This window comes from Rhineura floridana, chromosome 2 (assembly GCF_030035675.1).
Source record: "Rhineura floridana isolate rRhiFlo1 chromosome 2, rRhiFlo1.hap2, whole genome shotgun sequence".
NCBI lineage: Eukaryota > Metazoa > Chordata > Lepidosauria > Squamata > Rhineuridae > Rhineura > Rhineura floridana.
In genome coordinates, this window is record NC_084481.1 from 214,483,652 (window position 1) to 214,497,962 (window position 14,311).

Consider the following 14,311-nt stretch of genomic DNA (forward strand, 5'->3'; position numbering starts at 1 on the left):
TATCCAACGATACCTTTTCTGGATTGTTTCCCTAGTCCAGCCAATACTTATTAATTTGCATTCTTCAGTTCACCACCTGGGTCCTTTCCTGGTCCGCTGCTTGTTTGTTCTGCCTGCGATGCCTAACTGTGCTCTCTAACACTTTCTGGCATTCCAGCTCACTTAAAGTTTTCAGCCTTTTTCTCTGTTGCGGTTCTTCCATTTCAGCTCTATTTTTGACTCCATAACTTTTGACTGACTACCTTATTTTCTGCCTTGGCTTATATCCAAGTTAGTCTTTATTGTTTCAACCATGAGTCACAAGAGAGAACAAAAAGTAAAATAAGATAATCGCAGCAAAGCAGAATATTTACAGTAGCATAAAAACTAACATTATATTTTCCATTAGAAGGTGGAAAATTGGATCAAACTTTAGAAGTTGTCAAGCCTGGCTAATACCCAATATTTCCACATATCCCTCCCAACTGTTCAACCAATCAGGAGAAGAGAATCTTAGGCTGCAATCCAATACACTTGTCTGGGAGTAAGTCCCATTGAACCCAATGGAGCTTACTTCTGAGTAGACATGTATCGGATTGCAGCCTTAGTTAAGATTCTACTTCCACTACTACCACCTCTTCCTTTTTGCCTTGGGGAAGGGGAAGGAGGAGGAGACACTGGTAGGTTCCCTGCTGAGCTTTTCCAGAGTTCAGTTGAAACACTAAAAAAAAACACCCGAATGCATTTAGGGCAAGCAGGTGGGTGACGACCCATCCCTGCTTATGTATAACACTACGCACAAGGCATTTTTTATAAGTGGAGGGAAGGGGGGATTGTCATTTCTTAGAAATTTTATATAGTACAACTGTAGAGAATGTACCCTTGAGAAATAACTATATGCCAGCTTGATAATCAATTTGCTTTTTAATTTTCAAAATAGATTCCAGAGCAGTTTGGGCCAATAAGAACAATTGCAGAGGGGAAAGGTGACATTGTGTTGATAGGTACTACTCGGAACTTTGTTCTGCAAGGCACCCTCTCAGGAGACTTTTCTCCCATTACCCAGGTAATTTCTACTTTGAGCACACTCCAGCTTAAGACCAAAGTTTTTAAAAGAAGAAACTATAGCAGTGTTGTTAATTATAAGAGGTTTTTATAAAGAGGGCTTGCTGAATGAGTAATTACTGGTATTATTGGACGTACAAGTAACAAAGGGTGGGGGAGGAAACAGGACCCTGCCCCCAAAAGCTTACAAACTCACTCTGGAGAGAAGGGGGAAAGAGAAGAGCAATGGGACAAATATTAGTAAACACTGCATGTGCCAAGGCTTCATTTTAGCTGGGTGAGGATCTCATGGGTGAGAACATAGGTTTAAAAGAACGGCCAGAGGAAGGATTTGAAGGAAGAGGGAAAAGAATTTTAAAGAGCATTTTCCCCCACTATCACCAATAAAATATAACAATATTAGATAAATGTGCAGTGTTCTATTGTTCATCTACTGAAGACATGTTGCTGTATTTGTTAAGGGTCATACTGATGAGCTTTGGGGACTAACAGCCCATCCCTCCAGACCTCAGTTCTTCACTTGTGGGCAAGACAAACACATTACACTCTGGGATGCCATCAGTCATCGTCCAGTCTGGAACAAAATTATAGAGGTATGACGTCCATACTTTTTTCATCTTTAAAAAAACACTTTGAACGACCACAGTGGCAGTATTCAGACATCACGGTAACTCACATTAATGTTTTACCATGCACAAACTGATCGTGCCCACCTCATTCTTTCTCTCCTGCTAATGCCGCAGACAAACAAGCCACAATCCCTTTCTTAGTGTTATGTTCTAAGCAAGGATCATGGTTTCTTTCATTTGAAACAAACCACCATCCCTGTTTTAGTGTTGCTCCCCAAGGAGGAGGGGAGGAGCAAAGCAGCCACAGTCGGTTTGCATATATAACCATTAACAGTGGCTTACCATGGCATTGCCTACAAAACCTATATATAGTAATATACGCTGGTCCTTGAATGGATACCGACTGACAAAAAGTAAATGAGACACTGATCTAGATTTTCAGAACAAGGTTAAAGGTACTCTGATATTAGTGTAAAGGTGCTTTGTGGGGGGGAAATGGAATTAATGTTGCAGTAGATCACTCAGATCTACATTTGCTCAGGCTTCTTTGAACTAGGAGACAAAACCCCATTTAATAATTTACGCTTAACTTTTAGAGCAATTCCTGTCCTTACACTGTTACCTTTTCAGCGCCAGGTCAAGACTTTCCTTTTCTCCCAGGCATTTTAGCCTGTGTTTTTAAATTGTTTAAAATGTTTAAATTGTTTTAAAAAGATGTGTTTTACATTTGTATATATTTTTTAGGTACTGTAAACCGCCCAGAGAGCTTCGGCTATGGGGCGGTATATAAATACAATAAATAAATAAATAAATAAATACATGTGAGGAACATTTTGTTGAAATGGCTATGAAAGCAGCCTACTCAAAGACTGCTTTATGAACTACAGCTGCTGGGGGAAAATGCCTTTCATGGGAGTATCTTTTCTTTTCCATGATATTTGTCCGTTCTGGCATACCTTTCATGTGTATTGCCTGTGTCAGGGTTGGGGAACCTGTGGTCTTCCAAATGTTGCTGGCTTATAACTCCCCTCACCCCTCACCATTGGCCATGCTCTCTGGGGCTTATGGAAGCTGGGAATCCCAACAACATCTGGAGGGCCACAGCCACCATTGGCGTATGCAGAAATCGCTCTGAAAGCCAGAGGTGAAAAGTTAGGAATGATGTTGTTCTTAAAAAATGCACTTTATGGCAGCTTTGTAAATAAGCCCACAGAAGATGAAAACTTGCAAAGCCTGCTAGAGATTGATAGAGGAAGGACAGAGGAGCTTTGTCCCTCCTCCAGCAATGCTGCATTCCAATATTGGGCAGAGAGGGAGGGGTCTTTCTTCCCCTGACAACCTGCTTGCTTTCTATACTAGGTGGCCATAAAGGAGAAACAGGGCATTCCAGCCCTCCTCTGCCAGGCCACTAGCTCACTTGCATTAAATTCCTTGTCTCCTGTGGCAACTAGGCAATTGTTTAAAGAAAATGACATTTTTAATGATTACTCGTCTAGACATAAAAATTACTTATATAATAAAAAAATTGTTTCAAAAATATCCAATGTATACCTATAAATCTTAATGATTTGTATTGTCTGATATGAAAGCAATATTTTGTAAACCGCCCAGAGAGCTTCGGCTATTGGGTGGTATATAAATACAATAAATAAATAATTTTTTTAAAAAAAATTCAGTTTCTTCTCCAGACTGTAGAATTATACTGGTTTTATACAGGTTAAATGTCACGGTTTTCCTAAAGAATCCTGAGAATGGTGGTTTGCTGATAATTCTCTAAGCTTTCTCACGGTTGGCTTCATGAAAGAAATAAAGGTTATAATCTCTAGTTTAGATGAACCCTCAGAGATAGTGTTTGGAGTATAAAAGCTGGATAGAGATGGTTCATTCAGTTCTTCCAGTAATAATGGCTTCCAAGTCTGCCTTAACTTGGGTAGTCTACTTGATCTCTTTGTAGAGCATAAGCCAAACACAGTATGAGTGAATATTATGATACACATAGTGAGTTGGATGACATGAGGAGTTTTTATTGCAATGGTATGTTCAGCGGCGTCACTAGCGGGAGTGCGGACCTCTGGTGTGCACCCTTCCAGGGGCATGGACAAGGTGGCTGGGCTTGCGTGCGAGCGCGCACACTCGAGGCCAGCTGCCCTGTCCATGCCCCTGGGAGGGCATGTGCTGGAGGGGCCCCCAGCCGGAGAAGGCCTGGGAACGCCAGCGCGCCTCCCTCGCCCTGCTGACGCAGCTCCCGGTCTCGCCCGCCCGCCCACCTCCGAGGAGTTGGAGCAGCCTTGCCGGGCGGCTCTGGGTGTCACCCCCCTCATGGTGACACCCGGGTGCGGGCCGCACCCTCCGCACCCCGGTAGTGACGCCCCTGGGTATGTTTCAACTTAAGATACTCAACATTTGAAATCCCATCCAGTGCAACACTGTTTAGGCATTCCTCCAAGGTGCATATACCTGCTGAGTCTTGGTCACTTATGAAGTTACTGTTCAGTCCACTAATACTAAACTTCAGTTTAGCAAAACTCAGTTTATTCTAATAAGAGTGACATTCCAGATTCTGTGATGAATCAAATGTTCTTACAGATTAGAAAATTGTTGAAAATTTGTGATTCAGAGCCTGAATGGTAATAAATTGGTCTACTCCAAAATTTAGCTATCTTGCATATGGATGAAGGTGAAAATACAATTTCTATTGTGACATAGTGGTGACTGTTTCTAAAAGTGTTTTCCACATATTGTATTAGGCCCTTTTATTATTTCTAGATTCCTGGCTTTATTAATATTTAATCATCAGATAGAATGTTTTTTTTTCTGGGGGGTGGGGGTCTCCCTGAGTTTTTTTCTGAAGGATTTTTTTGTACTTCTGCAAACCTTGGGGGTCTTGCATATCTGCCTCCCTCTTGTGCATGGTTAGATCCACTTTGGCTATGTAAGGACTCACACTTCATTATTGGAAATAGAGGGAATTATATTAAATGGGCTTGTTTTGGAGATAACCCTTAGATGTTGTCACATGAAAATACCAACCACCTTGTTAACATGAAGCAACACTTTTTTTTTGTACATGCTTATATCTGTTTATGGATGTCACAGTGAACTATGGTATGAGCTCTTGGTTCACATACACCCCTCTCCCCTCTCCTTCGGCACAGCTGCCAGGACAGTGAAAGGTTTTGTTTCCCAGTTTCTATTAACTGCAGTCCATTTTTTTTCAAACTGTAGTTTTGAAGTTGGTTTATTTCAAACAAATCATAGTTAAGATTAACCACAGCTTGTTAGGTTCAAACGACGCAACAGGCTGTGGTAAAGCAAAACCTTCCACACTTCTCATGGCAATGTTAGAGGAAAAGCCCACGTAGAGCGTAGGCTCATTTCTGGTTTATCCATAAACTATGACTTACTGTGATGTCCAAATGCAGCATTCTGTTGGTTTGCAACCAGACATCAAACAATTTAGGACAACACTTATGAACTTTAATAGGGAAAATGCTATTCTAAATACTTCTTAATTTTTTATTATGTTTATATTTCACCTTTTCTCCAAGAAGCTCAAGGGGGAGTGTACATGGTTCTCCCTCTTCCCCATATTATCGTCATTACAACACTGTAGGATAGGTTAGGCTAAGAGACAGTGACCGGCCCAAGGTCACCCAGTGAGCTTCATGTTTGGGATACGAAGCATTATAAAGCAAAATGTGTCTCCAACTAAAACTTGCCTGTAGGCTATTTGGGGTGGTAAAACACCTCCATTAGGGAGCTCAGTTTCTTCGTCTTGCTGATAGTAGTGGTTCAATGAATCCTCCATAACACTTTTTGCCCAGTCGACGACAACCCTCAGTCATTTTTGAAACATTGTTTGAATTCTTCTTGGAAAATTTGTTATGCTTCTGTAAGTTGGTTTTCTTTGGCAAGTTCACAATGACAACAAAAAATTATATAGCTCTTTTAGAGTGTTCAGAGTGCTTCACGTGCATAGGCCCTAATCCAACACAAAGTTAGATGCTTTTAAATCTATTGGGTTGTATTCAAGTAACTTTAACCCACTGAAATTAATAGACCTAAGTTAGTAATGGCCATTACTTTCAATGGGTCTAACTCTGAGTAAAAGTTATTTGAATGCAATCCATTGGCTGTCGTCTTATGCTCCTGCCCATGTGTTCATTTAATGTGTTGAGGGGAGGGAGGGAGATTCCTTCCACTGGCCTCCATGTCTGACTGCCACACATTGGGTTGAACAGGAAAATGGGCTGTATACATGTAAGGTCTTTAGTGCGATTGAGAACCCTGCTCATGCCAGGGATCTTGACTTGTGCATGCAGTATGTTCTCATGTTCTATCCTATTTATTTCTTTTAATCAATTTTAGTCCCACTTAGGAAAATATTGTTGTAAACCAGCAAGCATAATATATAAACAGCATACAATGACCATATAAAAATAACTCAGGTTTAAAACTTTAAAACACCCAATGATAACCTTGTACCAGCCAGCACATAAGAACATCTACCTAGTACACTCATAAAATAATAAAATGACAGAATAAATGCACCCAACACTCAAAAGATCAGGAGGAGAGCCAGTGCCATGTTCCTACTCCCCTGCATGTGTTAATTAATAGTGTGGATAGGAGCCTGAGATGAGGGCAGTTGAAATCAGGGGGTTTAAATATGCTTAACTGATTGTGGCCATAAATGTTCTAACTGGAAAAAGCACTCCTTTTGTAGAGAATGAACATAACTCTAATTCATTCTTGCTTGCATTTTATTAAGTTTCTCATTCCCCCTGTATCTCCCAGGGTGACTTCACATGTTAGATTATTCACGTAAGAGATGTACACAAATCACTTTATGAACTAATGGCTAATGAAGCAAATACTTAATTTCCTCTGAGCAGCAGAAGCTAAGTTTCAGGGGTGGTCAGTCTGTTGTGTACTAGCCACGACTTCACCTGAATGCACAACTAGTACCTTCAGAGAATACTGTGTGAGGTACACCTCTACATCCTCTCCCAAGTGCCACCAGGGGTCTTGCAGGCTTGCAGGGCTGGTTCTGACTTTAGAGAGCTCTTTCTATATAAGCACTTGGAGGTACATTTTTGAAATCCAGGCAGCTCTACTGCAGTAGTCTGCTTGCCAACTCATTCACCTTTAAAAGGACAGAAGCATTTCTCTTGTTGAATGACAGATTACCTGAAAACTGTTCTTGCTTATGATAATAGTGATGATGATGACAATATTTGTTAGTTGCTTTATACAAAAAAGTCTCAAAGTGACTTAACAAATACAAACAGATAAAATCAATTAAAATATGTTTTGATAATAATGATTAGATTTCTTACCTGCCCTTCACCATAAGGTCCCTGGGCAGGTTATAACAACAAAACAGTGTAATTTAAAACAAAATGAAGCCAACCAATCATTAATCAAGTATTGCTCATCCTAAGAAATTACATAATGAATATATTGTATATCATTCCTTACTTACCTTTATATATATTATGGGTATTGTTCTTTGCATCTGTGTATTTCTTCATATATATCTAAAATACATTGTTTCATTTTCTGACTGCATTAAACATATACAATATTATTTTCTTCATTACCGTATTTCAGTTCTTTTATTTAGATTTTGCGAGTCAAAATGGCCTTTGATGTTAGACTTGATAGCATGGAGGATTTGTTTCTGGGAATAACCAGGGTAAAATCTATTCTTGCTCTTGCATAAGTCCCTTTCCTTTCAAAGAGGGCTTGGTTGAGAATTCAGTGGCATAAGCTGTACTGAGTAACTATTCCAATATACGTTATTGTTACGAATTGCTATAGCTGTTGCTATAAATATACAATTCCTTTGAAACTTTATAGGATCCAGCACAGTCTTCTGGTTTTCATCCTTCAGGGTCTGTGGTTGCAGTAGGAACACTAACTGGAAGGTAAGGATAACATCAGGGTGAGCTTGTTTTGGGGAATGGGCATTCGTAGACACTAAATATTTATATCATATTAAAAAAGGTTTTCCACATTTTCTAAAAAAATATGTAGAGTTCAATAAATTGGATCTCTCTTAACATATTTCATGAGCCCAATCACAAGGTAGAAAGATCCTTTTTTGCTATATGTGAAATGCAGCCAAGAGCTTTTCATGCTGTAAAGATGCTGGCTGGGATCCAAAGAGCTGCTGTTGTGTTCACATAAGAGATTTGTGCCTATCCCAGTAGAATGTTTCCTTTATATTTTTTATTTTTGTTATTTTTGAATTGCTGATCACCATGCCATATTGCGAAGTTTTTGAAACACCTCCCTGTCTCAAAGCAGTGTTTGCTATGCAACACGGAGAGCTACTGATGCCACCCTGGGCTAAAAAGTAACTTTTTGTTTTCTGAAACGATAAAATGTGAAGTAGTTTATATTTTTAAAAGGAAAATGTCTGAAACAAATGAAAGGTATTGTTATAACATGTGAAAGATATTGTTAAACTTGTCCATCAAAAACGGTAATCAGCTACAACTGTAATATTTGATAAGATATCTTGATATTATGATGACAATCCTCCTGATTTAACTTCTGTTTAACTTTTGTTACAATCAAAGCAATCTCACCTTCATTGTTCAGTTTCTCATTGCCCCGCAAGGTTACTGTTTTACTATGGAGAATGGTTTGGAGGGAGGGCTAAGGAGGGACATGATCAACAAACTCATTGCTTGTAGAGAGAGACATTTTTCTTCCTTCTCATAATACTAGAACTTGGGGTTGCTTAATAAAATGTATTTGCAATAGATGCAAGGCAGACAATAGCCCTGAATAACAGGGAATGGCAATAAGGGTAGTGACTTTCCAGCCACTCCCATCCCAACATCCCTATCCCTGCCCTAACTTTCCTGTGTTGAGAGAGAAGCACTACAGGGGGCTTTTTCTGTTCAGCCAAAGAGGCTGAACAGCCTCTCTGCCTTCCCACAATTGGGAGTCCTGTGGGTTACAGCAGTGCTGTTGCTATGTTTTTTATGCTGGGATTTCGCCCCTTTTCCATGCTGTACAACATGTTGACTTTCTCTCCCAATGTTTTCAACAGGTGGTTTGTGTTTGACACCGAAACAAAAGATTTGGTCACTGTTCATACAGATGGAAACGAACAGCTGTCCACAATGCGTTACTCACCAGGTTTGGCATTGTTTGTTCGGTTGTTTAAACAAAAATGGAGCTGAATGCTGTATAAAATTATTTTTTAATGTCCAAATATCATGGTGTTAAATTCTTATGTTTTTATTGTAAGCATATTTAATCACTGGAGATAAAAAGGTGCATAGCTTAACAGTGAATCTTTTAAAAAATATTCTCCTGTTTATAGAAAGCTTGAAACTTAAGCTGTTATATCACTGGGCCAGCTAAACTGAATTATGACTCCCTTAATTTTGTCTCACCAGTTGCCAGTTCACATGACCACTTTTTAATATGCCAAAGCCACCATGAATTGGCCTTTTCAGTCAGTTTGCTTAATTTTATTGTGGTGCCTGGATACAGCTTATATATTGTGTTCTGCAATATCTTTGAAAAGTAGCTGAATCGTGTAATGTTGTGTCTTGTAGTGTCAATGCACATCAGGTTGGTCACATAACTTGTCAACATGCCAAAACTCTTTACAAAAAAAATCTTAAGGTGACTTGACCAAGTACATAAATCATTAAAATTTGGTTGTGTGAAACAGCTTTTAAAGTGAGTCTTTGAAAAGAACAAAGATAGGCTGCATAACAGAGTTTAGCTGCAATGGTGTGATTCCCTCCCTGTCTCCCATGCCAGCAGAGAGAGGAACCCATCTGCAAATCCCAGTCTCTTTTGGGGTATGGAAGCGGAGAGGCCCAGCCAATGTGCCACACACCGCCTTCACTGTTGTGACTGTATCTCCTTGCCATGCTCCCATTGGTCACAGTAGTTCCACAGATTGTCACATGGCAGCTGGGCCAGGCTGACTCCCTACCATTGGTGAGGGTGGAGATTGCCTGGACTTGAAGGATTGAAAGGCTACAGTGCAGTGGGGATTGTGCACTAGTCCAAATGCAATCTACCAAATACTGAACATAAGAACATAAGAAGAGCCTGCTGGATCAGGCCAGTGGCCCATCTAGTCCAGCATCCTGTTCTCACAGTGGCCAACCAGGTGCCTGGGGGAAGCCCGCAAGCAGGACCCGAGTGCAAGAACACTCTCCCCTCCTGAGGCTTCCGGCAACTGGTTTTCAGAAGCATGCTGCCTCTGACTAGGGTGGCACAGCACAGCCATCATGGCTAGTAGCCATTGATAGCCCTGTCCTCCATGAATTTGCCTAATCTTCTTTTAAAGCCATCCAAGCTGGTGGCCATTACTGCATCTTGTGGGAGCAAATTCCATAGTTTAACTATGCGCTGAGTAAAGAAGTACTTCCTTTTGTCTGTCCTGAATCTTCCAACATTCAGCTTCTTTGAATGTCCACGAGTTCTAGTATTATGAGAGAGGGAGAAGAACTTTTCTCTATTCACTTTCTCAATGCCATGCATAATTTTATACACTTCTATCATGTCTCCTCTGACCCGCCTTTTCTCTAAACTAAAAAGCCCCAAATGCTGCAACCTTTCCTCCATCCCCTTGATCATTCTGGTTGCCCTCTTCTGAACCTTTTCCAACTCTATAATATCCTTTTTGAGATGAGGCGACCAGAACTGTACACAGTATTCCAAATGCGGCCGCACCATAGATTTATACAACGGCATTATGATATCGGCTGTTTTATTTTCAATACCTTTCCTAATTATCGCTAGCATGGAATTTGCCTTTTTCACAGCTGCCGCACACTGGGTCGACATTTTCATCGTGCTGTCCACTACAACCCCGAGGTCTCTCTCCTGGTCGGTCACCGCCAGGTCAGACCCCATGAGCGTATATTTGAAATTAAGATTTTTGCTCCAATATGCATAATTTTACACTTGTTTATATTGAATTGCATTTGCCATTTTTCCGCCCATTCACTCAGTTTGGAGAGGTCTTTTTGGAGCTCTTCGCAATCCCTTTTTGTTTTAACAACCCTGAACAATTTAGTGTCGTCAGCAAACTTGGCCACTTCACTGCTCACTCCTAATTCTAGGTCATTAATGAACAAGTTGAAAAGTACAGGTCCCAATACCGATCCTTGAGGGACTCCACTTTCTACAGCCCTCCATTGGGAGAACTGTCCGTTTATTCCTACTCTCTGCTTTCTGCTTCTTAACCAATTCCTTATCCACAAGAGGACCTCTCCTCTTATTCCATGACTACTAAGCTTCCTCAGAAGCCTTTGGTGAGGTACCTTGTCAAACGCTTTTTGAAAGTCTAAGTACACTATGTCCACTGGATCACCTCTATCTATATGCTTGTTGACACTCTCAAAGAATTCTAATAGGTTACTGAGACAGGACTTTCCCTTGCAGAAGCCATGCTGGCTCTGCTTCAGCAAAGCTTGTTCTTCTATGTGCTTGGTTAATCTAGCTTTAATAATACTTTCTACCAGTTTTCCGGGGACAGAAGTTAAGCTAACTGGCCTGTAATTTCCGGGATCCCCTCTGGATCCCTTTTTGAAGATTGGCGTTACATTTGCCACTTTCCAGTCCTCAGGCACGGAGAAGGACCCGAGGGACAAGTTACATATTTTAGTTAGCAGATCAGCAATTTCACCTTTGAGTTCTTTGAGAACTCTCGGGTGGATGCCATCCGGGCCCGGTGATTTGTCAGTTTTTATATTGTCCATTAAGCTTAGAACTTCCTCTCTCGTTACCACTATTTGTCTTAGTTCCTCAGAATCCCTTCCTGCAAATGATAGTTCAGGTTCAGGGATCTGCCCTATATCTTCCACTGTGAAGACAGATGCAAAGAATTCATTTAGCTTCTCTGCAATCTCCTTATCGTTCTTTAGTACACCTTTGACTCCCTTATCATCCAAGGGTCCAATTGTCTCCCTAGATGGTCTCCTGCTTTGAATGTATTTATAGAATTTTTTGTTGTTGGTTTTTATGTTCTTAGCAATGTGCTCCTCAAATTCTTTTTTAGCATCCCTTATTGTCTTCTTGCATTTCTTTTGCCAGAGTTTGTGTTCTTTTTTATTTTCTTCATTCGGACAAGACTTCCATTTTCTGAAGGAAGACTTTTTGCCTCTAAGAGCTTCCTTGACTTTGCTTGTTAACCATGCTGGCATCTTCTTGGCCCTGGCGGTACCTTTTCTGATCTGCGGTATGCACTCCAGTTGAGCTTCTAATAGAGTGTTTTTAAACAACTTCCAAGCATTTTCGAGTGATGTGACCCTCTGGACTTTGTTTTTCAGCTTTCTTTTTACCAATCCCCTCATTTTTGTGAAGTTTCCTCTTTTGAAGTCAAATGTGACCGTGTTGGATTTTCTTGGCAATTGGCCAGTTACATGTATGTTTAATTTAATAGCACTGTGGTCACTGCTCCCAATCGGTTCAACAACACTTACATCTCGCACCAGGTCCCGGTCCCCACTGAGGATTAAGTCCAGGGTTGCCGTCCCTCTGGTCGGTTCCATGACCAACTGATCTAGGGCATAGTCATTTAGAATATCTAGAAACTTTGCTTCTTTGTCATGACTGGAACACATATGCAGCCAGTCTATGTCCGGGTAGTTGAAGTCACCCATTACTACCACATTTCCTAGTTTGGATGCTTCCTCAATTTCATATCTCATCTCAAGGTCTCCCTGAGCATTTTGATCAGGGGGACGATAGATCGTTCCCAGTATTAAGTCCCTCCTGGGGCACGGTATCACTACCCACAACGATTCTGTGGAGGAGTCTGCCTCTTTTGGGGTTTCGAGCTTGCTGCATTCAATGCCTTCTTTCACGTATAGAGCGACTCCGCCACCAATACGTCCTTCCCTGTCCTTCCGATATAGTTTATATCCAGGGATAACCGTATCCCACTGGTTTTCTCCATTCCACCAGGTCTCCGTTATGCTCGCTATATCAATGCTCTTCTCTAAGACCAAGCACTCCAGTTCTCCCATCTTGGTTCGGAGGCTCCTAGCATTAGCGTACAGGCACTTGTAAGCAGTGTCTCTCTTCAAGTGTCTTTGGCACTTGTGGTTAGGCCTGTGGTAATTTTGCTCTTCTGAATTTATATCCTGTGCCCCTGCTCTCACAATGCCTACTTCTAGACCTACCCCTTTTAAAATTTCATCATTTCTTTGGTTTTTATCCCAGGGGGGAGGTTTATTCCGAACCGGACCTTTCTCAGCTCCTGTCAGGTTTCCCCCCTCAGTCAGTTTAAAAGCTGCTCTGCTACCTTTTTAATTTTAAGTGCCAGCAGTCTGGTTCCATTCTGGTTCAAGTGGAGCCCGTCCCTTTTGTACAGGCCCGGCTTGTCCCAAAATGTTCCCCAGTGCCTAACAAATCCAAACCCTTCCACCCGACACCATCGTCTCATCCACGCATTGAGACTGCGAAGCTGGGCCTGTCTGGCTGGTCCTGCGCGTGGAACCGGTAGCATTTCAGAGAAAGCCACCTTGGAGGTCCTGGCTTTCAGCATCCTATCTAGCAACCTAAATTTTGCTTCCAGGACCTCACGGCTGCATTTCCCCATGTCGTTGGTGCCAACGTGCACCACGACCACTGACTCCTCCCCAGCACTGTCTACCAAACTATCTAAACGACGGGCGATATCCGCAACCTTCGCACCAGGCAGGCAAAACACCTTGCGGTCTACACGCCCATCACACACCCCACTGTCTATGTTCCTAATGATCGAATCACCCACTACAAGGATCCCTCCACCCCCTGGAGATATATCCTCGGCACGAGAGGATAGCTGCTCATCCCCCGAGGAATGGGTCCCTTCTAAGGGATCGTTTCCCTCTTCCTCAGCTGGATGCTCTCCTTCCCCGAGACCATTGTTCTCCATGATAGCAGGACAGCTATAACGTCCCTGAAGGCCTCCTCCACACACCTCTCTGCCTCTCTCAGCTTTTCCAGGTCCGCCACCTTGGCCTCAAGGAAATGAAGTCGTTCCCGGAGAGCCAGGAGCTCATTGCACCGAGAGCACACCCACGACTGCTGTCCAACAGGCAGATAGTCGTACATGCTGCAGGCTGTGCAAAACACTGGAAAGCCCCCACACGCCTGCTGGCTTCTTACCTGCATAGTTTTGTTTGAGGTTTATTACGTTTATTACGTTTATTACGTTTATTACGTTTATTACGTTTATTACTGCTCCTTATAGGTTGCATTGATTAGAATGCAACATGAGCAGTAGATTGTACCATTAACAGTTAAAGCTGCTAAAAATAGTTTTTAAAATGAGAATTGTATTTAAGGTTTCAGGGAAATGCATACCATCTTGTGTTATGTTCTGTGTTGTTGTTGCCAGCGTCATCAAACATTTACGTTTATACTTTTCCTGATGACTTTGACAGGGCCCTCAAGACAGTATGTGAACTAAAACTCCTTATATAAAACAGATCAAACCCCACAATAAAATGTAACAAATAAAATGGCTAAAATCAGCAAAGAATTCATAAAAATGGGTTCATACAACAAATTAATAATGTATTTTAACTCTTTTTATTATTTGTGAGCCGCATTAGAATGTGCTATGAAAGGTGGCATAAAAATACTTTTAATTAATTAGTATAGCAATCCTCTCTCCTGGTACTCCCAACAGCCTCCTGAAACAGCTGATGTAGAGAATCGCA

At 41.4% G+C, this 14,311-nt stretch overlaps 1 protein-coding gene across 9 annotated transcripts in view; it reads left to right on the forward strand.

Annotated features, from left to right (window-relative positions):
* Positions 1–14,311, forward strand: part of EML1 (EMAP like 1) — a 212,413-nt gene that overhangs the window by 182,064 nt on the left and 16,038 nt on the right. For all 9 annotated transcript variants that reach the window (XM_061612128.1, XM_061612135.1, XM_061612132.1 and 6 more), the window contains 4 exons: positions 920–1,045; positions 1,506–1,637; positions 7,476–7,543; positions 8,680–8,768. In XM_061612128.1, the coding sequence (XP_061468112.1) occupies positions 920–1,045; positions 1,506–1,637; positions 7,476–7,543; positions 8,680–8,768 (415 nt within the window). The remainder of the gene's footprint in view (positions 1–919; positions 1,046–1,505; positions 1,638–7,475; positions 7,544–8,679; positions 8,769–14,311) is intronic.